At 45.4% G+C, this 26,823-nt stretch overlaps 1 protein-coding gene and 1 long non-coding RNA gene across 3 annotated transcripts; one reads left to right on the forward strand and one right to left on the reverse strand.

Moving 5' to 3' along the window:
- Positions 1–93: 93 nt before the first annotated feature.
- Positions 94–26,517, reverse strand: VXN (vexin). 2 transcript variants are annotated; one of them, XM_081503275.1, is made up of 6 exons: positions 26,127–26,517; positions 21,319–21,374; positions 12,295–12,445; positions 7,791–7,852; positions 4,813–4,904; positions 94–445 (listed from the first exon to the last, which is right to left on the reverse strand). In XM_081503275.1, the coding sequence occupies exons 1-6, from the start codon at positions 26,194–26,196 to the stop codon at positions 379–381; spliced, it is 498 nt and encodes a 165-aa protein (XP_081359401.1). In that variant the 5' UTR covers positions 26,197–26,517; the 3' UTR covers positions 94–378. The 2 variants fall into 2 exon arrangements, with proteins under 2 accessions (XP_081359401.1, XP_081359400.1); XM_081503274.1 differs by having other exon boundaries at positions 94–2,517.
- On the forward strand, positions 15,316–19,605 carry LOC145510976 (uncharacterized). The gene is made up of 2 exons (XR_014057315.1): positions 15,316–16,328; positions 16,478–19,605. It is a non-coding gene; the product is annotated as an uncharacterized LOC145510976 (long non-coding RNA).
- Positions 26,518–26,823: the final 306 nt, after the last annotated feature.

A 26,823-nucleotide genomic window follows, 5' to 3' on the forward strand; every position in this document is an offset into this window, starting at 1 on the left:
CAGATACATAATTCTTTCCTTTTGTGAAAGCCTGCTCCCATCCAGTGAAGAAGCCCTAGGCATACTCTTGTGGGCATTCATTAATGTCACAAACAAAGCATACTTTATTTTTATTTGAATTGGCCAATGAAAATGTTCTACACGAGGCAAACACTTCATCATGAAATTTTTAAATGAAAAATAAATTAGCTCCATCCTACATACATCTCCACTTGCCACATACAAATAGAGGACATCAGTTGTAAAGTAAATAAGTTAAAATAAATAGTTGTAGGATAGTCTGACAGGTCCGGTGTAAATCATCTGTTCCCTCCCTATCTTTGTTCTGGATGCCTTCATCTGTTCACTGTAAGAATATTACACAGTCCACTGTGGCCCTTATTGAAAGAACACTTGATGTCCACATCTCCAAGTTATGTTCTGTTGAGAGGACTGGGTGTTCAGTCTAAAACAATAGTTGAAGAGCAGAGGTCAGCAAGGTGAAAGCCCAGGCCCCTGATGCCATCTTACACATCACCTGGAGATACAGAAGCAGGTAATTCCCAGAGCAAAAAGCAACATGTGCCCATGAAGCAGCAGCATGTGAATAACTGTTGTGTCTGAGACCAGTGATGTTGGCAAAAGTTTCCTTCGTACTAAGAAATGGAAATTTCCAACCTGGTCTCAGACTAAATTTCACCATGGAGTCGCTGGTTTTGTTAAATGAGTTGGGTTAGTTTAAGCTTCTGAATTAGAAAACAAACCTTCTGGAAGCAGACTTGAGGCCACAAATGACAAATATACAAGGCACGTCCCATTAATCAGTTCCACAGGCAGAAATTACCAATTGATCACTGCATTCCTTTATTTCAGATTCCAGCCCCACACAGCACTCCACGCAGCCTGTGCCAATCATTTATGTTTATTTAGCATTTGAGATGAAGTTTATTTACTAGCCTTGGATCTTCTCTATGTTCTGAATATTCTGTAGAAAGGAGTAGATACAACATAGGCATTGAACCCATGATGCCAGCTATGGATTGGGTGCCTTCAGACTTATCATTCAACTGCTTTAAAGCTGTGTCTACTAAATGGGGAAGGCCACCTACTCAGAGTTGATAGGAAGATTGGGATAATGTATGTGAAGTGCTCAGAATCGCACCTGGGACACAGTAGGCATATAATAAATGGTAGCTGTCATAATCATGTTATTAATTTTAAGGCTATTGACATTGATGATAGAATTGATGATGACATTTCCATTAAAAGAAGGAAAGCATAATATTATATATTAGGTTGAACCATATGAAATTGATAATTATTTTCAACCTACAAAAACAAGAATTTCTTCTTGTTCAGCATTACACATAATGATGCATTTCATTTATATGATGTACTTGTTCTAATTTTGTCAAATTGCGTCCTTCAAAGACTGCCCCCAGAGACATATTCTTAAATCAGCTGCTACAATAAGCAAAGCAAACAGTCTAGTACAGAGGATGAGGACCTGTATTTAGTATCTGGTATCTAGTTCCATAACCTCTTAAGGCCTCAGCTTTCCCATCGGTAGACTGGGAATACTTGTGCTTTCTTTAACAGGAATTTTGTGAATGTAAGAGGTGATGAATGGGAGAACACTTTTTAAAGCTAAAATAATCATACCCAAGCAAGGTATTATTAATTCCACTAGACTGTGCTACTTCAGAAAAGATTAGCATTCAAAATTTTAAATCATGTTTTTCTATAGAAAAATCACATGTAAAAGCATAGAGAATTCATGCAATCATGCCAAATGATCATCAAAACTGATCTTGACGATACCCTCAAGTGGATATTAGAACTACTAAGTAAATACATAAAGTGCTTTGTCACTAAAAATCATACCTCATCAAGATGAAATAAATACAGTAACAGGAACAGTGAAAACCAGTGTGTTTACAAGTGCCTCAAACATCAAACTCTTACACTTATATCAGAAATTAGAACAACTCCCAAGGAAGACTGAGGAATTGTCTGCTTGATTCCTTGGAGGTCTTTGAAATGGGTTGGGAAAGTGGGTTTGATTTTGGTGCCATTTTGCTTAAACATAAAGATATAAACTTGATGACCTCCCAAAGTCACTTTGAGACCAACAGCTTTATTGATTCGAAGAAGGGAACAATTTCCTTTTGCCTTCGAGGGAGGTTCCTGTCCCATGTCCTCAGCCAGGGTGATTAGTTAGTACTGGAAGGTGATGGCACATGGACCAGCTACTAGCAGAGGTGAATATGTGGCTCAGTTCCGATCCGGAAGTTTCTTTCCCTTGTGCAGTGAACTGGGGCCAGCGCAGGGCACCTCGTCCGGGGGAGTCATGTTTAGTCAGCCTCGAAGGCGCTGTTGGTAGCTCCCACGTACTCAGACTTCTTCTTGTGCCTGGTCCACATTTTCCGGAGGATGCTGGGCATGCCACAGGGAGCACTTCCTGTCAGTGGGAGGGAGGCTTCTGCTCCCTGGGGGAGGGTTGGAAATTCTTCAGTCATCTTCTTGAGGTGTCTGGATCTACAGAAAAGCCGAGGTGGGTGGGGACGGCGGTCACTCTGCTGAGCCTGACTGTTCACTGTTGCCCTCGACAAGTGTAGCTGGAGCCCCTGCTCCTCCCGGGCCCTTATAACCCGTGACCGTGTGGAGGGTCACTGTTGGGCCTCACGCAGAAATAACACCCCTCCCCCCTCCCCAGGGGGGTCCTTGCATGCCGAAGGGAGGGAGGTGGACCTGGGTCCACTGGCGCATGGATCTCAAGTTCTGTCCTTGTTCCAAACTCTACTCTCCCACCCCTGCCCCGCCCCCAACATGAACGGTTTTGCTGGAAAGGTCAGATGTCACCAAGCGTCAGCTCTTGAAAGTCAGTCAGCCCTGGGGCTGAATCTGGCTCCCACTTACTCTATGACCTCAGTGACTTGACCTCGGCCAGCCTCAGTTTCCTCATGTGCAGAATGGAGATAATTTCATCTAACTCTTGGGGGTTTTGTGAGGAGGGAAATAAGACTATATAAAGCATCCGGCATGTTGTTGACCTCAATAAAGGTTCATTTTTCTCCTCACTTGCTCTCCTTTAGTGAAAGAAGCAGGCTTTGTTTTCTTTTCTATAGCCAGGGTCCAGGAAAAAAATGACATGAGAATATCTATGCTTAGGGACAAAGGGGCCATTTAGAAGAACCCTTTGCAGTGGATGCAAACGGCTCATTTCTTGAGGGGGTTCATGTTTGCTGGTTAGTGCAGCTGTCAGCAGCAGCCTTACCTGCTCAGAACAACTTGCTACCAGAACTTAATGCAATTGAAATGATACTTTTGGGACTTCTCTGGTGGTCCAGTGGCTAAGACCCTGTGCTTCCAATGCAGGGGGTGTGGGTTCCATCCCTGGTTGGGGAACTGAACTCCCACATGCCGCGAGGTGTGACAAAAAAAGAGAAAGAAATCATACGTTTCTCTCATCACATCCCAATATGTTGATGGCTTGGTTTTTATTGATTGTTCTATACTGCGTTCTTTCATCTAAAAGGGCTTCACACTGGTCTGGTCCTCCTTTAACTCCCTCAGCTTTTAAGGTGTGCTCCCCTTGGGCTGATATGATAGCCCATGGTCCCTCATCTGTGAGCATGTCACATGTCTCCAGGCATGTGTCTTTCCTATTTGCATATTGTAAAGCTTCTTGAAAAATGATGCAATCATTGGTGCAAGGTCTCCACACATTATCTCATCCAGTTCTCATAATAACCCCTCAAGAGGTTATAATCATCCCCATTTTTTGGTTTTGTTTTTAAAGAAATGAGGACACAGAGGTCTGAATAACTTGTCTGAAGTCACAGCAAGTCAGCGGCAGTGCCAGCCACACAGGCAGAACTGAGTCAAGAGCCCACACTCTTCGTCATCCCCGAAGCCACTTTCCCGCTCCCTCCAAGTCTGGAGGATTGTGGTGGGGGTGTGACCATCTTCTTAGTGTTCCACTGAAGGCAGTGGGGTGGTCCTTGGGGGTGTGGGTATTGCTCCGGCTATTCTAGCTGCTGGTTCCAGAGCAGAGTTGATAGTAATGTTGTTGTTGTGGTTTTGTCATTCAGTCTTGTCTACTCTTGCGGCCCTCCAGGCTCCTCTGTCCATGGGACTGCCCAGGCAAGAATACTGGAGTAGGTTGCCACTTCCTTCTCCAGGGGATCTTTCTAACCCAGATACTGAACCCTTGTCTCTTGCATTGGCTGGAGGATTCTTTACCACTCAGCCACTAAGGAAGCCTTAATAGTAACATGTAGGTCATAAATTTGGTTTGAAACGTTTGTATCTTATGTACTTTTTACCTGGGCAGGAGCCCTGAACCTAACGTGTGAGGCATTTCAGGAGGCTCTGCATATGGCCTGTGATTGTGTGTGTGTGTGTTAGTCACTCAGTTGTGTTGGACTCTTTGAGACCCCATGGACTGTGGCCTACCAGGCTCCTCTGTCCTTGGGATTCTCCAGGCAAAAATACTGGCATGGGTTGCCAGTTTCTTCTCCATGCCGTGTGGTTAATTTATCTAATTAACCAGAAATCCTCCAAATGACACTTCTCCAGGTCTAAAGAGTGGCGGTAATGAAGTAGAAACCATCAAAACATTTGAGCTTAATCCTAGTGAAACAGTTAACGAGGCGCCTCAGAGACCTGGGATTATAGTCCTCATTAGAAGGTCATTTACGACTGGCAGGGATTTTGTTTTAGCATCTCTCTGGGACCTGTCAGCCGGGCCACCTGTTAACTCTTCTGCGCAGGCGCAGGATGGGAACAGGTGGGGAACCCCTGGGAACTTGCTGGAGGCACAGCACTTACCCTCTGGTCAGCACAGCTACGTTCTCCGAGCCCAGGGCTGCCGCCTCCAGGACCGTGGGGGCTTTCACAGAGATCCGGGCCACTGGAGGCATCTGGGTTGTGAGAAGGGAGAGCGAGGTTGTTGCCCCGTCCCCAGCTCCTGCACTGGCTGGAGCCACTGGAAAGGGCATTGGCTAAGCTATTGAACTGGCATCAACCTAGGGCAATGGACCTCACTCTGCCTTGGGCCCTAGGCTCCCCTAGGTGGGCTTGTCAACGCAGCGCTGGGCCCACCCTCATTTCTGACTCAGTAGGTCTGACGTGGGCCTGAGAAGCTGCCTTTCTAACAAGTTCTCAACTGCCACTGGTCCCCAGACCCCACTTTGGGAACCACTCACCTAGAGAGACTTGAAAGTGAGTAACTTATTCTAGCCTGAGTACCCCTCTGTCCCCCTAGTACCCCCACGATCTGTGTCTACTTTGTTGTCAAATCCTGCAGGTTCTCGCTTGGAAATGCGGCCAAGTGCAGTGACATTCTTCTCCACTGAGCCTCAGGGCCAGTCACACCGGGACAGGATCTCCTTGTTTCCCACCAGACCCGCCCCACACCCCAGGCCTCTCCTAGATTCGCAGGGTCTCCCCACTGTGGGAGGACCTAGGTCAGCTCTGTCCCCTGCTTTATGCATATGTACTCAGTAGCTCATTCATGTCTGACTCTCTTGTCATCCCATGGACTGCAACCCACCAGGCTCCTCTGTACATGTGATTTTTCAGGCAAAAATACTGGAGTGGGTTGCCATTTCCTTCTGCAGGGGATCTTCCTGACTGAGGGATAGAACCCGAGTCCCCTTCATTGTAGGCAGATTTTTTTACCTGCTGCTCTTTAAGGCTCCTCAAAACAGGACTCCCCCTTATCTGCCTCTGTTTCCCCCACATGTCCCAGCAGGGCTGGTCCTGACTTTTCTGATGCTAACCCACAACTCTGCATCCTCACCCAACCTTTCCTTCACTCTCTGGATTGAGCCTCATCTCTGCCTGCCCTTCAAGGCCACTTCCTCCAGGAAGCCTTCCCTTAGGCTGGTGCCCAAGTTGATTTATCTCCGTCTCTTGTCCTCATGGCACTGAGTCCCTGTGTGTCATGTTTTGGCAACCCACCAATTCCGTGTCTTTACGCTTCTCTGTTTCCTCTGCTTGTGCAGTCTCCCCAGGAATGGCTTGGTCTGGATCAGGGTCTGGGACTTAACCCTTTGCTGGCCCTCCTCAGCTCTCCTTAAAGGAGGTGATGAGTGCTCAACAAACATGTACTGAGTTGAGAAGGAACTGGTGGCCTGAGCAGGGCCAGGTCCAGAGTTTGTTCAGTCAGTGGATCTCCCCTTTGCTCCTCCACCCCAAGCCCCAGGAAAGGCTTAAGGTCACCACATTCCTAGAATTGCTGGAAAATTCCAGGTCAAGGACACCAGGATCCACCTTCCTCTGCTCTCCCGCGCTGGCCCAGGGGTTGTGGGCAGAGCCATTGTGCCACCTTGTGGCCTCTCTGGAGCTGTCCCTCCGGTCGTGCCAGTGGCCAGAAAATCGCTTCTTCCCTCACAGTCCTCTATCCTGTTTCCTCCAGCGCATATTAGCATCCAATCAGATTTGACTGTGTGAGCTCTGAATTGCTCTCCCCACCCTGGGGTAGTGGGCCTCCAAACAGCTGCAGGACCGCAGCCCCATGGTCTCAGGCCCAGAGGAAAGGGTCAGTCATGCTGCTGCTCTGCCCTCTTGCTGTCCCTCTGTTGTGATTACATCTCTATCACCACCCTGTCCCATCCCCTCTCTCTCTGACTTCCCAGCTGCAGCTACCTCTCCAGGGGTGAGGGCAAGTTCATCCAAGGTGATGGACCGCCCTCTTCCCCTTAGCCAGGGCTCGCTGAGGCCAGCGGTTCAAGCTGTCAAGCCTGACAACCTTCACTTTGTGGCAACAGCCAAACCATCCTGGGTTGCCCCTGGGTACCGGGTTGAGGCAGGGAGCTCCTGATTGTCCCATCGCTGCCCTTTGGGCAATTTTCCTAATACAGGGATGACCTAAATGAAATAATTGAATTAGATTTCCTGCCCAGACCAGGAGCGAAACGCTCACATCGCTGCCCAGTTTGTTCCATAAAGACGAGCAGATGGTTCAGACATTCTCTCCAGTCTGTTCTAGTTCTCCTGATCCATGAATCTTGAGATCTGATGCCCACAGAGTTCAGGATGCCCAAGATGACCTCTCTTTCAGCCACCACTTCACCCCTTCTCTGCTGTCCCTGAGAGTACCCACGTTCCTGCCCTGAAGATGATGAGAGAGATGTGTTTTCACAGGGTGACGCTGAGCTAGACCCAGACACGCACTATGTTATCCCCCTTCAGGGAAGGACAAGCCACCCAACTAGGGGTGGGTGGGCAGCAGGTGGCTTTTGGTTCCTTCAGGTGTCCTTGGCCGCCAAGGGCCACCTTGCCCAAGGTCACCCCTTCCTGGGCAGCCCACATACCATGACAGAGCCAGGGGAAAATGTATAACCTTGGTCAATTGGATCCATCTCGGTCAACCCTGGTGGACGACACTTCCTCAATGCTCCCGCAGGAGGCGGTTCAGCGGTTCCCTCTGAGATGATGGTGTTTTGTGCTTTCACAGAGCTCGAGACCCTTGCATCTCTTTACCCCTATAGCTGCCTCTGGAAATTGGCCAGGCACCTCCACCCAGCAGGGACTTACCACAGAAACTGCCTGCCTCCCCCTGTGTGAGATGTCTGCTAGGTAATACCTTCTGTTTGCCTAAGAACTGAATATCTGGCAAGAAAGAGAGCGGCAGCCAGTGGTGTACCGCTAGCTGACGGGCTTTAGGAGCAAAGAACCCTCAGCTGCGCTTTTCTAATAATCCCCAGGCCTGGGACAAAGGACGCTTAGTCTTCCTTCATGGTACAGATAGGGCGAGACCTTTAAAGCCTGGAAGATACAGCTAACCAGGCTGGATTACTTACCAAAGCTTTGCCATATGTTCGATTCCCACACAGATTTGCTGATTTGGGTTCTGACGTCCCCACTGCAAAGTTGAACAGAGGGGACATTACTCGGTGGTACTCTGTGTTCTACCTCCCCTGGTTCTGCATCAATTATCTTGTTAGCTAATCAAATCACAAATGCAGGAATTTCTAAGGGCCTTTTTACCGAGCGGCAAAATCACGTACTAGGATCAGCAATGGGGCAACTATCGAGTGGGTCACCAGTACTAAATGAGACAACGTTTGTGTGTTTTACCCTCAGCACATCACCTGACACTGTAAATATTCAAAAATATTTACTGGCACTCTTCAGGGGGCTAGAACTAAGGTTTAATAAGATCACATGTGTGAAGGTGTTCAGTATGGGGTCTGCCTGCAGTAGGTGCCCAGAGGATGTGCTCTTAGCTCCTCCTTCCTTCCTAAGGAGTCACATCACATGACATTATCAGGAGTTAAGTCTTTACAGCTGAGATCAATCATTTAACCTGCGCTCTTGAACGCACCTCTGTGAAAATGAGCCTGCCTCATAATGTGGGAGGATCGTAGGTTATCAGTGTCTGGAGACACTGGCCTGAGACGTAAGTGAGGACCTTCTTTCTGTGCCTTTATTTCCGAGGCCCGTGCTTCTGGGAATCCAGGTGTTGAGCTGAGTAGCTAGTGATGGGTGGGGGGAAGCTGGCCTTCAGTGGAGTCCTTCCTGGGGCAGATGTTCCTGGCAGAGCCCCATCCTATCAGACTATAGCAGAGGGAACACGCCTGTCACCCCAAGGAAAACATCTCAATGCCAATAAGGAAAACATCTCAATGCCAATAAAATGAAGTCACAGGTTACCAAGATCAGACCACGATGTGTCATGCTCTGGCATAAGTGAGGACAGTAGCTTGTATATTTGAGTATTTACTGTGTCAGGTGCTGTGCTAAGTGTAAGACACATAAACATCATCTCATTTAATCCTCACCACAACCCTTCCTCCTCCACTGTGCTGTGCTCAGTCATGTCCGACTCTTGGTGTCTCCATGGACTGTTAGACTGTGGCCCACCAGACTCCTCTGTCCATGGATTCTCCAGGCAAGAATACTAGAGTGGGTTGTCATTTCCTCCTCCAGGGGATCTTCCCGACCCAGGGATCAAACCCTCATCTCCTGCCTCTCCTGCATTGCAGGTGGATTTTTTACCGCTTAGCTATTGGGGAAGTCCTTACAGGTAGACATAATAACAGACGAGGAAATGCAGGCTTTAAAGATGCACCGCAATTATGATGAAACCGGGTGAGGATGACTTAGAGAATGGCAAGCTGACCTCTTTGGTTGTCTTGCAGGACTGGGGAAACTTGACCAATTACCCCTTAACCCATTCTAGGAGGAGTTTTTCAGGCAGAGAGACCCAGGGAGGGCAATCTGCAGAAAGAACAATGTCAGGGAAGGTCCAGGATATAACAGAATATAATGAGTGGTCACAGCTCAGGGTTGTTCTGTGTATGGATTGGCGGGGACAGGAGTGTCACAGAAGGTGGCCCTGGAGAGTGAGCAGAGGACTGGGTCCTGAAGGGCCTTGGGTGTGGTCTGGAGGGTGGCTGGGGGTGGGAGGACACAGTGTATAATGCAGAAGGATAACAGATTCTGCTGTAGAAGGACTCTCTGGCAGCCTTGTGAAGGGAGAGGGCCTGGCAGCTGAGGACCAAGGTTGGCTGCTACACACCAGGGATGAAGGAAGTCTCACCAGGTAGCCTGAGGTTGGTACCAAGAAGAGACAAGACCTATGTTGCTGCTGCTGCTGCTAAGTTGCTTCAGTCGTGTCCGACTCTGTGCGATCCCATAGACAGCATCCCACCAGGCTCCCTCGTCCCTGGGATTCTCCAGGCAAGAACACTGGAGTGGGTTGCCATTTCCTTCTCCAATGCATGAAAGTGGAAAGTGAAAGTGAAGTCGCTCAGTCGTGTCCGACCCTTAGCGACCCCATGGACTGCAGCCTACCAGGCTCCTCCGTCCATGGGATTTTCCAGGCAAGAGTACTGGAGTGGGTTGCCAGTGCCTTCTCCGTGAGACCTATGTAGGAGCTGACATTGTCAGTGGTTGGTGTGTGGAGTGGGTGTGGGGGAGGACAAGGTGGGAGATTGGGGTCAATACCCCAGTGATTTGCTGGAAAGATGGATAGCGACCCCAGCTGAGAAAGGAAGAGAGGTTTAAAGGTGGAAGACAATCACGTTTGAACAAGTTGATTCTGAGACATCCGAGGCCACCTTGGTGGAGAGGTTCCACCAACCCAGGAGGTGGGGTGTCCCCTTTCCTAGGCACCTAAAGTTCACCTGCCCAAGGCTGCAGGCTGAGAGGGTTTCTCAGCTGGGCCTTTGCCTTCAGAGTCCTGCTATGTCCAAGCTTTCTCAGGGTATATTTCTGCCACATGAGAAGGCTGAAGACCCAGGAGCCTTCTCCTGTAGCTCAGGAAAGAACTGGGTCCCCAGATGTTAGATCCCCGAGACACATATGCTTCTCACAGGAGGATGGCAGACTTGTGCTCGAGGCCGGTGCCCAGCCTTTCCGGGGGAGAGCACTGGGGCCTGGCTTTGACTCAGACCCTCCCTCCCTCTCACCCTCCCCTGGAATCTGTCAGATTGTGGGAGCTGAGGGAGTTGAATCCATGCCCAGCTCAATCTTTTTTTTTTTAACCTGACTCGCACATTCCCTGCATGAGCTGACTGTCACATGTTGGGCAGAGTCTCCTCATTTCATAACTTAGGCTTCTCTCTTCCAGTCCAGGCTTCCACAGGCTGCTTAGCGGAGAAAGGAGCCCCTGAAACTAGACAGTTGGAAGACATTATACTCTGGAGGGGAAGAGGCAATTAGCTGGGAAACCAGGAGACCTGAGATTTAATCTCAGTTCTGTTGCTAATGAGCGGTGTGACCTATGGTAGGACAGCTAGTTTCCATGGTTTCCATTTCCTCTCCTGCAGATCCACAGGGGGCGCTTGCAGGAAATCTGTGGGCCTCCACCTTCAGGGTCCAATAGAATCACTGGGGAGCAGGCGTGTTAAGACAGATGGCTGAACCCACCCCAGAATTTGACTAGACAGGTCTTGGCTGGGACCCAAAATTTGCATTTCAAGCAAGTGCCCACGTGATTCTGCTGTTCCTGGGACACCCCTTTGAGAACCACCCATCGAATTGTCTCTAAATCCTTGGTCATCAATATGTTGTCCTTGGGTCAACATTGTCAGCATCATCTGGAAGCTTATTAGAAACAAAATCTGGGGCCCTACTCAGTGCTGAATTAGACTCTGCATAAAAACAAGATTCCCAGGTGATTCTCTGGTACATTAAAGTTTGAACAACATGGCTCTAAATTCATTTTATGATTTTATGGAGAAGGTATTCTTTTTTTCTACGCACAGGCACCCATCCACCCACCCAACTATATATAGACAGAGAAAAAAAAATTATCTCCTCTTAATTTGCAAGGCAGATTGTGGTTTCCCTCATGCTTTCATTTTCTGTAAAAAAGATATATATGTAATCACTTAACTAGAGAATATAGCTTGATTTATGGGTTCTCATACTTAGGCTCGTAAAAACAGGATCAGTGTGTTTGTAACCAAAGAAACTTTAGAGATCTAGTCTAAGATCTATGAAGGAGGAAAGAGGGAAGATGGTTGGATGAAGAGCCATACTCAATGGAGTCTAATTTCAGTTCTTGTAAAATACAAAATAGTTGACACTCGAAAGCTTTGAAAAGGACGTCCAAGACTTTTTGTGTATTTCTGGAGTTAAAAATATGAATAACTATAGGCTGTGGGCATAACAGAAATAAACTAAACCAGGAATTAAAGACAAAACACCATCAAGACTTCAGCAAGCTAGACACAGTTTCCTATTTAACTGCTGGGGTGGGAGCCATTTTTTTTAAAATAGTGTGGAAGGTAAGACTCTGTTTCCAACTTTCAAAACAAATTTGTCCCTAAATTCTTTTTATAAATTGTTGAAATAGTTAAAGCGATTCAAATTTAAAATAGTGGGATTTTAAGATGGCAGCTGATGAGTCTGTATAATTTCACACACACACATACAGCATAATGTAAGCTTCTCTTACTTCACGAGTCGTGTCTACACGGGTTTCCTCTCCTCCAGAATAGAGTGATTTTTATCTCCTCCTGAATCCCGCAGGACTGCCTCTGGTGCTAGGTGGTAGATGAGAGCATCTTTGCTCATCAGGCAGACCCAGAAGCCAGTGGTTTAAGACAGAAGGTGTTTTGTGGTGCGGCGGTGGGTGGGGCCGAGAGCAGGTGCTCAGGGCGGGACCAGCATGCACTGCGGCAGGCGGCGGCCCCACTCCAGCCACAGGTGCACCGCTCACCTGGCCTGATGGAGGACCCCAGGGAGGGCCGCGACGTGGTGGGAGCAAAGCCAAGCCAGGACGCAGGCACTGTGGCAGCCGCTCTAAGCGGGTCACTGCCCCTCCCAGGGACCGCAGGGCCGGGATGCACCTACCAGGCCTGGCGGGAGTCTTGGCCGGATGGGGACCCTGCAGCCGCGGGTTCTGGAAGCGGCCCGACCTGCGGCCCTCACCATCGCGGCGGTCGGTGCGGTGCGGCATCAGCTCCAGGGGCCGCGGTGCGTAGAGGTCCGACTCGATCACCACCTGCGGGGAGGAGGAAGGACCTGAGTCACCTTGTTCCTCTCCTCGAATCTCAGAACCCACAGCAAAGGCCCAGGCCTGCAGCTTTGCAGGGGACCTTGTGCCACCATGGAACTGCTGGAGCTGTTGTGGGGAGCCTGAGAAAACCTGGGGGAGACTGGCCCGAGACAGTGAACCGTTGTATTGAACTCCAGCAAGTGGAGGGGTACCACGGGCCAGGAAATGAGGCTTCTGAGGGTTCCCCGCCAGCTGTCCCTTCAAGGAGTCAGAAGCCTGGGCCATCAGGCCCCCAGTGGAGGCCAGCTCCCTGCCTCAGAGCCGAATATGGTCTGACAACAGGACAGGAATATTTTGGCCACCTGATGGAAAGAGCTGACTCATTGGAAAAGGCCCTGTGGGGAAAATTGAGGGCAGGATGAGAAGGGGGAGGCAGAGGATGAGATGGTTGGATGGCATCACCAACTCAGTGGACATGAATGAGTCTGAGCAAATTCCAGGAGATAGGGAAGGACAGGGAAGCCTGGCGTGCTGCAGTCCTCAGGGCTGCAAAGAGGCGAATGCGACTGAGCCACTAAACAACAAAAACAACAATTTGAAATGGGGATGGGTCTGGAAATTGGGGTCTTGCAGCCTTTGCAGCTCAGTGGGAGCCCTTGTTCATGTAGACCATGGTTTTTGGATGCTCCATCAGAGAGACCTAGGGAGAGGACTTGGGCCCCACCTGACACCCTGGTTGTAAAGAGAAAGAAGCTGTTGGCAAGAGGAGCGGGCACAGTTCCTGGATACTCACACTTCCTCCGCTTTGCAGAATGCCTGTGTCAGGTGGAGCTGTGACATGAATTTCCATGACTTGTGGCTGGTAAGTGGAAATTCTGGCAAGCTAGAATAGAGTGCTACATGCTAAAGTGTTTTCACTAATGATCACCTGCTGAATAGTTGTTTGGGGGAAAGTACATTAAGAAGAATACCACTTTTGTCAGAGTCCACCGAAATGCACCTTTAAAATTATAATAAAAATATTTAAATTATTAAAATAATTTAAATGTAAAACTTTGAGATAAATAGTGCTATATTTTATCTTAATTTAGGGGTGAGGTGACAAAGGGAATCTTGACAGCTTTTGGGTCTTATCCTGCCTATTTTTTATACATAGCTGCAAACGACAGTGGGCTCATTCATTCTGAATGTGTTCAGTCCCGTGAAGCAGGTTAGAACCTCCAGCATTACACAGAAGCTTCTCTAAGGTTTGGATTCACTCATTCTCTTGCTCACTTGCTCCTTCCTTGCACAGACATACTGCGAGGGCACATTTGTGTTAGATCCTGGCACTGGGAGTATCTGAGTGAGGTGGACCTATCTCAGCCCTTTCAGTCCAGGCTTTGATGAATTCCCCTCTGTTGTCTGCAAATAACGATTGCTGTTGAAGCTGAAGCAAATAAGACTGAATTTTAAATATTATAATGTGATATTTTATCTTAGTGAAGGAAATTTGGACCTTTAATAAATATCAGGCCACTAGCGGAAGTGGATTCATGACCACACTTCTCATACCAAAATGAACATCAAACAGGTCAAAGATGAATATTAAAAAAACAAAAAACTAACACAAGAGTATGGCCCAGTATAGCATTTGTTACAGATAATAGGAAATTATCCCTGTGTTCATAAAACTCTTGCCCATAAATAAAGAAGGAAAAAAACAACAGAAAAATGGGGCCAGAAACCAGCTGGCAATTGACAATAGACATACCAGTAGCCAGTAAATGTGAAAGGTGCTGGGCAACAATAATTAAATGTAAATTAAAACAAAGTTTTCTTTTCTCCTATCAGATTGTTAATGATAAGGAAGATGAATCTCCATTTGGGGTCATGCAAACAGGAGTTCAGACCCTAAGTCTGGTACTTTGAGACTATGTGGAATGGGGTCCTTCTCTTGACCATCCTTGCTGGTTGGGGCACAGTCACTGCTGGTCATTCACAGAGATTTCAGGAACACAGCAGGTTCTTCCCTCGTGTCGTCCATTTCCCTACCAGTGACTACTACCAGTGGTCATGTCCCCAACAGAGGAAGAGGAGCTATCACTCTTTGCTTCAGTTTATCACAAATAGTCCTTTGCTTAGAAAATTAATTTATCCCCAATTTAGTCATATCTGGCTTAGGAAATTAAATCTTCTCAGGCCCATTTTGGGAACTAGACTCATTTATTCTTTGCCTTTGGAGAAAGCTGATGATAATTCAGGACCATTTAAAATTAGGTCCCTTTCTCCTCTAGGCACTGCTGAAGGTGGGGTTTTTCCCTAATAATTTAAAATATTCTTTTCCGCCTTGGTTTTATTGAGGCATAATTGATATATATAAATGTATACATTTGAGGGGTACAGTATGTTGAGTTGACATGTTTATAAACTGCTAAATGATTAGAAGGGAGGTGTTTCTGCTGGATTTCTAGCAAGCCTTTTCCAACAAGGTGGATTTCCAGCAAGCCTGGGGCAGCACTCATGGACCCTACAGCAGCAACGGGTCCCCCCCGGAATGTGGACTTCCAGGTCAAATGGGAGAGACATGAGCCCTGTTACTGGCATTAAGGCCTTTGATTGCTGACTTCTTGTCACAGGTATTTTAGATTTTATTTTCCTTCTCTCGGCATTCCTCTAATAAGGAGTGAGAACTGGTGTGTTTTCCAACCCATTTTGTAGATGGAGGAAGTAGGGACGTGAAAGCCTGTGAAGTCCAGGGGGGCAGCCTAGCATTTCCTCCTCAGAAAAGGATCCCCGTGGCTGATTCATGTTGATGTATGGCAAAAACCAACACAATATTGTAGAGTAATTATCTTCCAATTAAAATGATTTAATTGGATTCTTTACCATCTGAGCCACCAGGGAAGCCCTAGAATACTGAAGTGGCTAGCCTATCCCTCCTCCAGGGGATCCTCACGACTCAGGAATTGAACCAGGGTCTCCTGCATTGCAAGTGGATTCTTTACTAGCTGAGTTACCAGGGAAGCCCAAAATAAATAAATAAATTTTAAAAAATGTTTCCTTCCAGGAATAAGAAAGGCCCCCTCTTCAGTCCCTTCTCTGCACTGTGGAGGGGGAAGGAAGAGGGAGGGAGAGAGTGCAGAGGCTTCGGCTACTGGGGAGGGAGCGGTGCTGGATGCAAGTTTCCGGGGTGGGGATGAGGCTAGGTTCTTCCCAGGTCATGACCTAGGGCCCTGGCCCTCAGCAGGTTATTTTCTTGGCCCTGAAGGATGCCAACGCAGCAAAGGAAAGAGGAGAGGCCTCACCTCGGGAGATTTCCCTTTCTCAGCTGGCCTTGTGCTTGTGTCTCATGCCACACAGTTGGGGAGGCTCTGAGAGGCCTCGGGACAGTGTGTTAGGCCCATGCCAGGGAATGGACAGCTGGTTCTGAAGGCTCCCAACAGCCTGGTTTATTCTCTGGTCTAAAGGACCCAGTCTAAGTTCCCTACTGCGGCTAGTTTTAAAACAAACCGATCTGAGAGCAGGCTCTTTAGTTCCCTGAGCACAGGGGTGAGACTGGGGAAGGGGCAAAGGGGAGACCAGTGTTTAATGTTGGGTTTTCCTTTCTGAGGTTATCGAATCGTCTGCTGAAAGTAGACAATGAGCTTGTGCAACAGCTATACTCTTATAAGTTGATGCTCCCTGGATGGGCTCGTGTCAGAGACCCTGGGGGCAGGTAGGGAGTCAGAAAGACAGGTAGAACCTAGATGATGGAGGATCATCATCATTAGGGGCTGATAGGAGCCATAGCAAAGTTCTAGCTCAATTTTCTAATTTTATACACAGGGAGACTGAGGCCAAGGGGAGCCCTGTGTCTTCAAGGTCCAGACCATGGTTTCATGAGTCCTAAGGGAGTGCTGACATCCAGGTAAGAATTTTCAAGTGCAAATTGTTTGCATGGTGCATTTTGAAAAAATCAGATCACTGGAAAGAAAAATCAGATCAGCCCTTCTCCACAAGATTGAAATCTGGGATGAAAGTGACATTTGCAGTCTTATTCTTCCATCTTTCCTGTAGTGGTGCCACTGCTTATTATGAAGAGGCTGTGAATCTTGGTGCCAGTGGCTCCATTGAACTGAGAGGCCTGACTGACCCACACTTTAGTGTAAGTCTATTCCTTTAAGCTACTCTTACGTTATCTGTAGCATCAGGATGATCAGAGTGTCAATTGTTGTTGTTGTTCATGTGCTAAGTCATGTCCAACTTTTTGTGACCCCATGGACTGTAGCTCGCCAGACTTCCCTGTCTTTCATCATCTCCCAGAGTTTGCTGAAACTCATGTCCATTGAGTTGGTGATGCTATCCAACCATCTCATCCTCTTCCACTCCCTTCTCCTTTTGCCGTCAATCTTTCCCAGCATCAGGGTCAATAACATTGCCTAAGAATCAGAGGGGATGCGGGGGAAAAAACTAGTAAAACTGTCTAGAGAAGGGACACTGTGTGACTGTAGAAGAAGATGTAAATTATGAGGGGTCCACAGAGGGAGAAACTGGGGCACTAAGAATGAGTCAGAGAGGAAAGAGATATTTGTAAAGGAAGAAAACTGACGTGGTATGGTATAGCCCAAGGGGTGAGACTAGATGCAAATAAGAATTTCAGGGAAAAGTCATAAATATTGGTATGTAAGAGCAGTTGCAGAAGACCTTTCCTGTCTTTTCTAATTTGAATGTATGGCTGAGTGTGAGTTTTATGAGCAGAGGATGAGTCAGGCAGTTAGGGGAAATCAGAAATTCAGAGGAGAGCTCAAAGGCCAGAGAGTGTTATTAAACTGTCTTACCTGTAGGAAGATTGCATATTTGAAGACAAGATCCTAACTTCTGTTTTGTTTTTTTTTTAATCAAAAGCAATTTTTTATATGTATTTATATACTTGAGTCATTTTTTTCTCGAAGTAAAAATATTTTAGAGAGGGAGAGTCATACACTATAAACATAGCAGTCTTTCTCAGAAATTTCCATTCCCAGGAAAGCTGAGAGCTTGGTTCTATAGTTTTGTTCTTGTTGTTTAGCCACTAAGTCATGTCCAACTCTTTGTGACCCCATGGACTGCAGCACACCAGGCTCCCCTGTCCTGGAGCCTAGAGTTGCTCAGATTCATGTCCATTGTCTATAGAACCTGGCTGAAGTCAACTGGGTGTTCCAGGAGGCAGTGCTTCATGTTTTGGGGGCTTCCTGTACCTCATGCCCATGTGGCTTCACCTCTACCATGGAGAGTTGTCTCCTTTGTTTAGGTTCTGAATCTGTTGAGAAATTTCTTCCCTAGGACCCTATTTACCTCCTAGCAAGTATGATTTAGTTTCCATTTTATCATCACAGTTCTGTCCTTATAAAGCTACTAGACATTGGTATAAGCAATGATTCAGACACAAACATTGTTTACAGTTAGGAATTCAAGGCAAGAACTTGGTTGAGAACCAAATTGCTAATTCCCAAAGGATCTTCCCTGAGTCATGAATGATTTGTGGTCCTTCAAATCCAGAGTCCAGATATTTCTTAATTTACAATGGAGTTACGTCCTGATAAAAAACCCCAAAATACCATAAGTCAAAAATGCATTTTATAAAACTGATCTGCCAAACATCACAGCTGAGCCTGCCTTAAATGTGCTCAGAATACTTACATCAACCTCCGCAAAATCATCTCGCACAGTCTATTTTATAATTAAGTATTGAATGTCTCATGTTATTGGTTGAATACTGTACTGGAAGTGAGAAACAGAATGGTTGTCTGGGTGCAGAATAGCTGTAAGTATATCCTGTTTATCCTTGTGATTGTGTGGCTGGTGGAAGGCCATGGCTTGCTACACTGCCTAGCGTCACAAGAAAGTATTTTGTACCATGTATCAATAGCCTAGGAAACAATCAAAATTCAAAATTTCAAGTATGGTTTCTGAATGCATTTCATTTTGGCAGCATAGTAAAGACAACAGTCATGAAAGTCATCTGTAACGCCAAACTCGAATCTGTTCTCAAATTCGAAATTACCTACAGACAACCCCTCTCTTTTCCATTTTTGGGGACACCTGCTGCTTCTTGAAACTCAGGAGCTCTGGACTTCCCTGGTAGTCCAGGGGTTAAGAATCCACCTGCCAATGCAGGGGACATGGTTTTGATCCCTGGTCCAGGAAGATTCCACATGCCGTGGGGCAGCTAAGCCTGTGTACCACAACTACTGAGGCCTGAAGGCCTAGAGGCCGTGCTCTGCAAGAAGAGAAGCCACTGCAATGAGAAGCCCATGCACCTCAACTAGAGAGTAGCCTCCGCTCGCTGCAAGTAGAGAAAGCCCATGTGTTTCAGTGAAGACCCAGCGTAACCAAAAATACATAAATAAACAAAATTTTTAAAAAAAGAAAAGAGCACTTTCCTTTCTAGATTGTGGGCTTAAGTTTTCAGGGATCATGAAAAATAAGAATTCTTGCCTTACAACAAAAAACCCATTAAGAGCCTTTTCTTTCTTAATGTATAAAATATTCTCACAGGTCATTTAAAAAAGGGACATACAAGTGACAGAAAAATGAGCAAAAGACATATCTTTTAACTCATAGGGAAATATGAAAAATGAAGAATGATATTAATATTTAAAGAAATACAAATTAAAATAGTTTCACCTATCAGATTGTCAAAGAGCAACAACATTGATGCCATATAGTATTGGTTCAGCTGTTCTGGTAAAGGTACTTTAGAACAGTTGCTAGGAATTTGGCAATGGCTATAAAATTTTTTCAGTGTTTATATCTTTTGAGCGTTTTCTTTCTTTTTTAAAATTGACATACAGCATTGTGTAAATTTAAGTATAAGGTGTTGGTTTAATGACCCAGCATTTTCATATCTATGAATTTACCCTCAAAAACATTTGCATAAGAGCATAAAAATACATTCTGGAATATTTCTTGTGGCACTGTTTTAGTGGAAAAATGGGGAAGCCCCATTTATTGATGATTTGGTTAAAATAATCTAGAAAACTTCAATTTGGATTGAGTGAAAAATTATAGTACATTCATACAATGTCATACAGCCTCTAAAACGAATGGGAAAGGTCTGTATATACTAATTGGCATGTAAAGATTTTAAAATTTATTTAGTGAAAAAAGTAAATTGCTAAACAACATATTATTGAGCAATAAAACATGATAACTATGTATTGTTATATGAGAAATTTTCACTTAAAAATACTAGTGTTTATTGAATGCTCAGTATGTGTCAGGCTTTGGACTAAGAACTTGAAAGAAAGAAAGTGAAAGTGTTAGTCACTCAGTGGTGTCTAACTCTTTGTGACCCTCTGAACTGTAACTCTCTCTGTCCATGGGATTCTCCAAGCAAGAATACTGGAGAAGGTTGCCATTCTTTTCTCCAGGGTATTTCCCCAACCCAGGGATGGAACCTCAGTCTCCTGTATTGCAGGCAGATTCTTTACTGTCTGAGTCACCAGGAATGCCTGAGGACTTCATGGGTATTAAATCATTTGTTTCTTCCAATGGTTCTTGGGACATATTCTCCCATTATCCCCATTTTAACATTAACAAAGTCAAGTCCCAGAATGGTGGGGCTGTTTGCCCGAGGTCACAAAGCTGGAAATGGATAGAACTGAGATTTAAAATTAGGAAATGGATAAGAACCAGGTAGTTTGACTCTAGTCTCCATACCTAACCACTATGTTCTTCAGCTTGTCAGAATTTTTATGATACTATATTTTACATCTTTTTAGTGTTTGAAATTTTGTAATGGAAACATACTGCTTTAGAAATTTAAAAAGTAATGCTGCTGCTGCTGCTAAGTCGCTTCAGTCGTGTCCGACTCTGTGTGACCCCACAGACGGCAGCACACCAGGCTCCGCCGTCCCTGGGATTCTCCAGGCAAGAACACTGGAGTGGGTTGCCATTGCCTTCTCCTTAAAAAGCAATAAATGTATATAAAACAATGACTGAAATCTAATCTCATTTCCAGGACACTTAGAAAGTTTTTTTTTTTTTAATGGAGAATAGGATTTTAAAAATTGAGATCCTTAGAAAATCAAAATGGTATTCTACAAAAAAGTTGTGATAGAAATAGAAACTCCAGTATAACCAAGAGGGAACAATTAGCCCTGAAAATAAATCTTTTAAAGTACAAAGATGTATTGAAAGCTTTTGTGTAAAGAAATCTGTAAGTAAAATGAGAAACTCACAGGCTCTAAAGATGTGTAAACTAATTTTAAGGTAATATATGTACTTATTAAAGTAGCAAAAAATAATACAAAAACATGAAAGCCAAATGTTGGTGAGGTTGGAGGTAAATGGAAAAGCACTGTTTGAAGCCTGGCAATTGTTCAGAATTCCTGATAATATGGGACAAAACTGTAAGCAGAAAGTATCTTTTAAAAATCACTGTTATATTGTCCACTTAAGCACAGTAGTAGGAATGCCAATGATGGATGGGTGAAACTCTTCTTTTACTTGTTAATTCTACTTTGAGGCCTATGCACCACAGAATTAATCCCCAATAGTATGTTGTACAAATAAATTTATTGCACTGCTATTTATAATAGTGAAAAAAATGAAATATTACAAATGCTAACAATAGGGGAACACCTAGATCAGGGATGCTGTACCCATATCATGGGTTCTGTTTCAGAAAAGAAAATGTATATATAAAACAAAAACTATCTGATGCAAAAGTGGGTCCAGTTCAGAGCTTTTTGTTGTCTGGTTGACATTTGTCAGTTGTTTTGATTAAGTTGACAATGGACAATGCAGCAGCAACCTGGGCTACAGAAAACCTTTCTGGTTGTTAAGAGCGTAGATGAAATGGGGGAAGTAAAGAAGCTAGATTTTGCTTTTTAAATGAAAGTCAACAAAAAGGATCAAAACTGAAGTTTTCTTACATTCTTGGTTAAGAGATGTTGAGAGCTTTTGACTCTTCTTCTGGCTGGACTGGTCACTGCAAAGAGAGAGAAAGGAATTGTTTTAGAGAACACCTATGAGGCTGAGAGCTTCCCTGGTGGCTCAGCTAGCAAAGAATCCACCTGCAATGAGGGAGACCTGGGTTGGATCCCTGGGTTGGAAAGATCCCCTGGAGAAGAGAATGGCAACCCACTCCAGTATTCTGGCCTGGAGAGTTCCATGGACTGTATAGGCCATGGGGTTGCAAAGAGTCAGACACAACTGAGCTACTTTCATTTCATGAGGCTGATGTAGCTACAGTAGCAATACTGAGAGGGTTTATACCTGGAGTGGGACAGGGCACAGGGGAAGGGGGATGGGAAGAAGAGAAGGGTGCAACTGCAATTTTAGATGTTACTTGATCAAATGCACCAAAGTTCAGAGCAGTACTAGTCATGATAGCCCAAAGTTGAGTCATTAACAAATGAATGGATAAACTCAATGTGGCATAGACATACAATGAACTATCACTCAGCCTTAAAAACAACAAATGAAATTCTGAAACTTGCTCTAACATGGATGAACCTTGGGCTGGAGGAAGGAAGGAATGGCAGGTTATTATTTCATGACTACAGAGCATCAGTTTGAGAAGATGAAAAAAATCAGAAAACAGTTGTGATGTTTGGACAACAATGTGAATGTACTTAATGCCACAGAACTGAACACTTAAAAATGGTTAAATGGTAAAGTTTTTATTATGTACATTTTATCACAATGAAAAAACTCAGAGTCAATTAGCCATAAAAAGTTACTTGGTTGGGAAAAGGTGTATATTTGGTTGAAAGTGGAGATACCCGGGCATCTCTTTTGTACAATGATGTTGAGTGACTTAGAAGTGAAATTCTGCCATGTCACTACCCTGCCTGAAATGGAAATGATTGATTTCTTGTCAGGGCTCAGGTAAGAGCTCAGGTGAGAGCTCTGCTGGTGTTTTCTGCAGAGTGAGGGCAGCCCTGAAGCCAGGAGAGCAGGGCACTGGTTGAGCCAGGGGTCTCCACTCCTTTCACTTCGGTGTGAATCCCAACTTGACCACTTGCCAGTTCTGTGACTAGGGGTCAGTGACTCATCCTCACTCCCTGACCTCATCTGGAAGATGGGCATGGAACTCGAAACCACCTCTAAGGGCTGTGTGTGTGCATGCTCAGTCGTGTCTAACTCTTTGAGACCCCATGGACTGTAGTCCTCCAGGCTCCTCTGTCCATGGAATTCTCCAGGCAAGAATACTGGAGTAGGTTGCCGTTTCCTCCTCCAGGGGATCTTCCCATCCCAGAGAATGAACCTCCTGCATTGGCAGGGGAATTCTTTATCCCCAAGCCACCTGGGAAGCACCTCCAAGGGCTGCAGTGAGGATTAAATGGACTAATCTTTATCAAGCCCTAGAGTGAGTTCCCAGGCTTTAGCAATGGTTATTAAGATTCTCCTCTTTCTCTGCAAGGTAAAGGCAGGTGGAAGGAATAGGTGATCACTTCTAGAGACTGTAGCATCCATCAGGAGTTCTCTTTCTGGAGTTTTCTCCACTTCCTCCTGCAGTTCCCCACTTCCCCTTGCCAACCCTGCTCCACTGTTGTTTATTCCCAAGAGAATTATTTTGAAGCCTGTTCACCCTAGAATTAAACCCACTAGTGAGCTTCAGGAAATAAGTTCTGATATAACTTCTTGGTAAAACCACAGATTTTTATCTTTTGTGTTTACTGTGAATTGTGCCTGTGAAATCTTTCCCTTAAAGGGCTCCACTTCTCTCTGGGAAGTGAAAATACACATTCGTCCTCAGTTACAGACTTGGTCTCTGTATTGTGCCTTTTAACTACTTAAACACCGTAACGCTTGCTGTTGCCATATTTTTGTGAGAAATTAAGATGGCTCAGCTGAAAAAATGCATAGATTTAGGTTGAACCCAGTGTGTGTGTGTGTGTGTGTGTTCAAAAGAGGGATATAATATAATCATAGGTGTGATAGTGGCTCACACTGGCCTTTAGTAGGTGATGGACAGCTTCTTTCCTTCTCTTATTCACTTCTCATAGCAACTCTGTGGGGTTGGGTCTCTTCATTAACTCTATTTCATAGGTAGATACTGAGCATTAGGGTTACACAGTTGGGGTGGTGGAACACAGCCTCTGCCTCTGAACTTTTGCTCTGTAAATGTTTTGTTCATTGCACGTTGAATACAGTAAATAGGAGCATTTGGGAAAGGACAAACCAGAGAGAACTATAACCCTTGTTAGAGAAAATCAAACCAACTTGTATTTCTGCAGGCACAGAAGGTGGGAATGGGATGAAGAGTTATGGATCTATCTGATAAGCAGTGACTTAGGAAGACCTGGCAGGCACCGTCTCCCCCCACTGAGAGCCTGAGGCTTGGGAGAAGGTGAGATGAGGCAAAACAAGGTGTTGGAAGAGGCAGGCTTCTTCCACTGACAGTCTAATATAAAACTGTAATATCCCTTTTCCAGAGAACAACTTCCTGAGCAGTGACATGACCATGAATACTGATGACTGGTTTAATACCAGGAGGTGGCCATGAATAAAAATGGCAAGAAAGAAATTCAGGCTTGAGTATTTATCTTTGACTAAGCATATTCATTGCTGCAAATCTGGAGTAAAGATAGAAACTACATTGTAAGTGATGCATTGGGTTGGCCAAAAAGTTTGTTTGGGTTTTTCCATAGCATCATATGGACAACCCTGAATGAACTTTCTGGCCAACCCAATATTTAACGGTGTTTAACTACCTGCCAGGTACTGTTCTAGATGCTTTACATGTCTTCTATATCTCGATTCCCGCACCCCACCACCACCCATAATAACCTCACGAGATAAGTTCTAGTTCTTCCTTTTTTTATAAGACTGGAAACTCAGGCCCAGAGAGGTTGAGTGCCTGTCCAAGGTCACACAGCACACAAGTGGTGGTGGGTCTCTTGATGAGTCTGCTAAGCAAATGGATACAAAGGCCCTGTTTTGAATGATTCTCTTCAGGTGAAGTATGACTTTCCTCCTGAATTGTATAAGTTTTTTATCTAAAAGGGCCATTCAGCTTTGAGGACTTTCTCCCTTAAAATTTTTTTAAATGGAAAACATTTATAGAAAATAGACATTTTAGCATTTTCATATTTGCTTTCAATTTGTTTTCTTCTCATGCAAAAGAAATAGCAAACGAGAGGGCAGTTTTGGTCCCCTTTTTACCCACCTCTAATTCTATTTTCCTCCGTCTCCAGAGCTACTAATCTCACTAACTTGGTGTCTTTCTGGCCTGTGTGTTTTTTTTTTTTTCATGCTTTTCTCTAGATATGTGTCTATAAACAATATATAGTACTGTTTCATATTTCCAAATTTAATAATCTTAAGCCTGATTTAGTTCCCTCTCAATGTTATGCTTTCAAGTTATTCATAGAATAAAAATAGAAATCACTCTGTAAGTGATGTATTTAATGGTGCTTCCTACCTGCTGGGTACTATTCTAGATGCTTTATACGTTTTGTCTATATCTCAATTTCCGCCCATAATAACCTTGGAAGATGAGTTCTAGTTCTTCCTTTTGTACGAGATTGGAAACTCAGGCCCAGAGAGGTTAAGTGTGGACCTGTGTCCACACACATAAACCCAGTTCATCCCTGTTGCTTGCTGTGGGGTCTTCCAGAGTGTGGTGACACCACCTTTAACCCCTTCCCATCTTCAAGGACATGTAGGCTGTTTTCAGTTTTGCTCTGTGAGCATCCATGTGTATTTACAGGACTGGAACTGCTGGGTCAGAGGATCGCCTTTGACTTTTCAGGTACCTTCCACAATTTCCAGAGTCCCAACTTCAGCACGTGGACAGACTCCCGATTCTTTTTTCTCCCCCTCTAACTGGCAATAGCTGTCTAAAGCTGAATTTATGTTCTGCTGGCTGTCTCTCTGTGGCCAGGCTGGGTCCCTCCCTGCCCCGCAGCAGTGGCCTTGTTGATGGCTGACACGGGAAGAAAAAAGGAGTTGTTTGAACAGAGGGGTCACTGCAGCAGCAGACATTCTGCCCTTTTCATTCAGTCTGACAGTGAGACCTGGGGCTAAGCCGGGGTCCCGGGCTCTCCCAGCAAGACAGGGGCTGCAGGGAGAGCGGCAGGGGTGGCAGAACAGAGAGCTGAGTCCTGCAGATGGGGCGGGGGAAGTGTCCAGGGCCACAGAACCCTGCCTGGGACTGGACACCATTCCCCTCGGAGCGGCAGGGCTTTTACAAAGTCACACCCTCTGACGGTTCCAGTTCCAGGTTAAGTTTGGGAGCGTGGCCCTGGGGTCTGTGCAGAGGCCAGCCTGGGTCAGGGCATTCTTGGACCACTTCATCGGACCACTGCCAGCAGGCTCTCTCCTCCCGTTTCACAGCACAGTGAGAAATCATACTTTAGAGCCAGCTGTTTCTCGTTTCGGAACTCTCTTGTTCCCTGGAGAAGAATCTCTCCAGCTGCCCTGGGAATTTTGTTTTCATCCCTGTTTCCTAACACAATGGCTCACTGGCAGTTTTACTCAGCATATCGGGTTTTGCCGGTATCGAATTCAGTGTTTAACTGCCCTCCTTTCCCCCTTGATGGATTGTTTCTCAATGACTGATGTTCATCCATGCCCCCTCCCCTTTTCAGAAACAACCACAAACACCATCACCACAGAGGCCATCGGACCTCAGAGACCTGAGGGTAAACATAGTAAAACAGCACGTGACTGTCCTTTACCCTCTGACCGAAACTGCCACGTTAAGGAAACAGTCAAGGGCAATTTTACTCACCCTTGGAAGGAATCACGGTGGTGAAAACTTCTATATTTTCATCACTGCAGCTGTAAATCTGATGCATCATTTCAGCCTTCTCTCCCCAAAAGTGCCCGGGGATAGGAGGCCTCTCTCTGAACCCCTAGTCGCGAGGTCTCCTAATCCGATCTGGCTCGGGGATCATTGTGCCGGTTCACAAAAGACAGGCTGGTGCTGTGATCTCATTTCATTCCAGAGTCTTCACTGCAACATTTTCTAATCCCATCTGTCTTTTTTTTTTTTTTTATGAATCCTATTATTGCAAACCTTTGATGGAGCCTAGCGCTTCAGTCCCCTCCCAGTCAGGATGTATTTAACATCTTTATTTTGCTGTGCCTGCTGCAGTGGATTTGGAAGTCTTTTGTGAAGTGGTGATGAAGTGAAATCGCCTACTCGGTTAGCGCCAAGCGTGGCTGGAGGATGATACTGAAAAGGAAACGTGAATTTTGGTACCAGCAGTTCCCCTTTTCATTTCAGAAATGAAGAGGCTTTTTTTCCCCCTCCCCTCTCCAGAAGAACTGGCTATTCAGTAATTTGTCATGTGTTAATTTGGCTTCCTTCAAAGTTTCTATTTTAAACAAAAGGACTGTTCTTCCAGAGTGTTCTTGCCTCATGCCAGTACATGACAAGACTGACATTTCTAGAGAGCTGTGTGTTTTTTGCATCTCCTTGTAGA

The sequence above is a fragment of the Giraffa tippelskirchi genome, chromosome 6 (genome assembly GCF_054371585.1).
Source record: "Giraffa tippelskirchi isolate mGirTip1 chromosome 6, T2T-mGirTip1v1.2.pri, whole genome shotgun sequence".
Taxonomy (NCBI): domain Eukaryota; kingdom Metazoa; phylum Chordata; class Mammalia; order Artiodactyla; family Giraffidae; genus Giraffa; species Giraffa tippelskirchi.

Excerpts from the sequence above, each read along its gene's own strand:
- VXN (XM_081503274.1), bottom strand. The coding sequence starts at position 26,196 with ATGATGCATCAGATTTACAGCTGCAGTGATGAAAATATAGAAGTTTTC. Across the intron at positions 21,375-26,126 it reads CACCGTGATTCCTTCCAAGG|TGACCAGTCCAGCCAGAAGA; the intron begins GTGAGTAAAATT and ends CTCTCTTTGCAG. Across the intron at positions 12,446-21,318 it reads AACATCTCTTAACCAAGAAT|GTGGTGATCGAGTCGGACCT; the intron begins GTAAGAAAACTT and ends TCCTCCCCGCAG.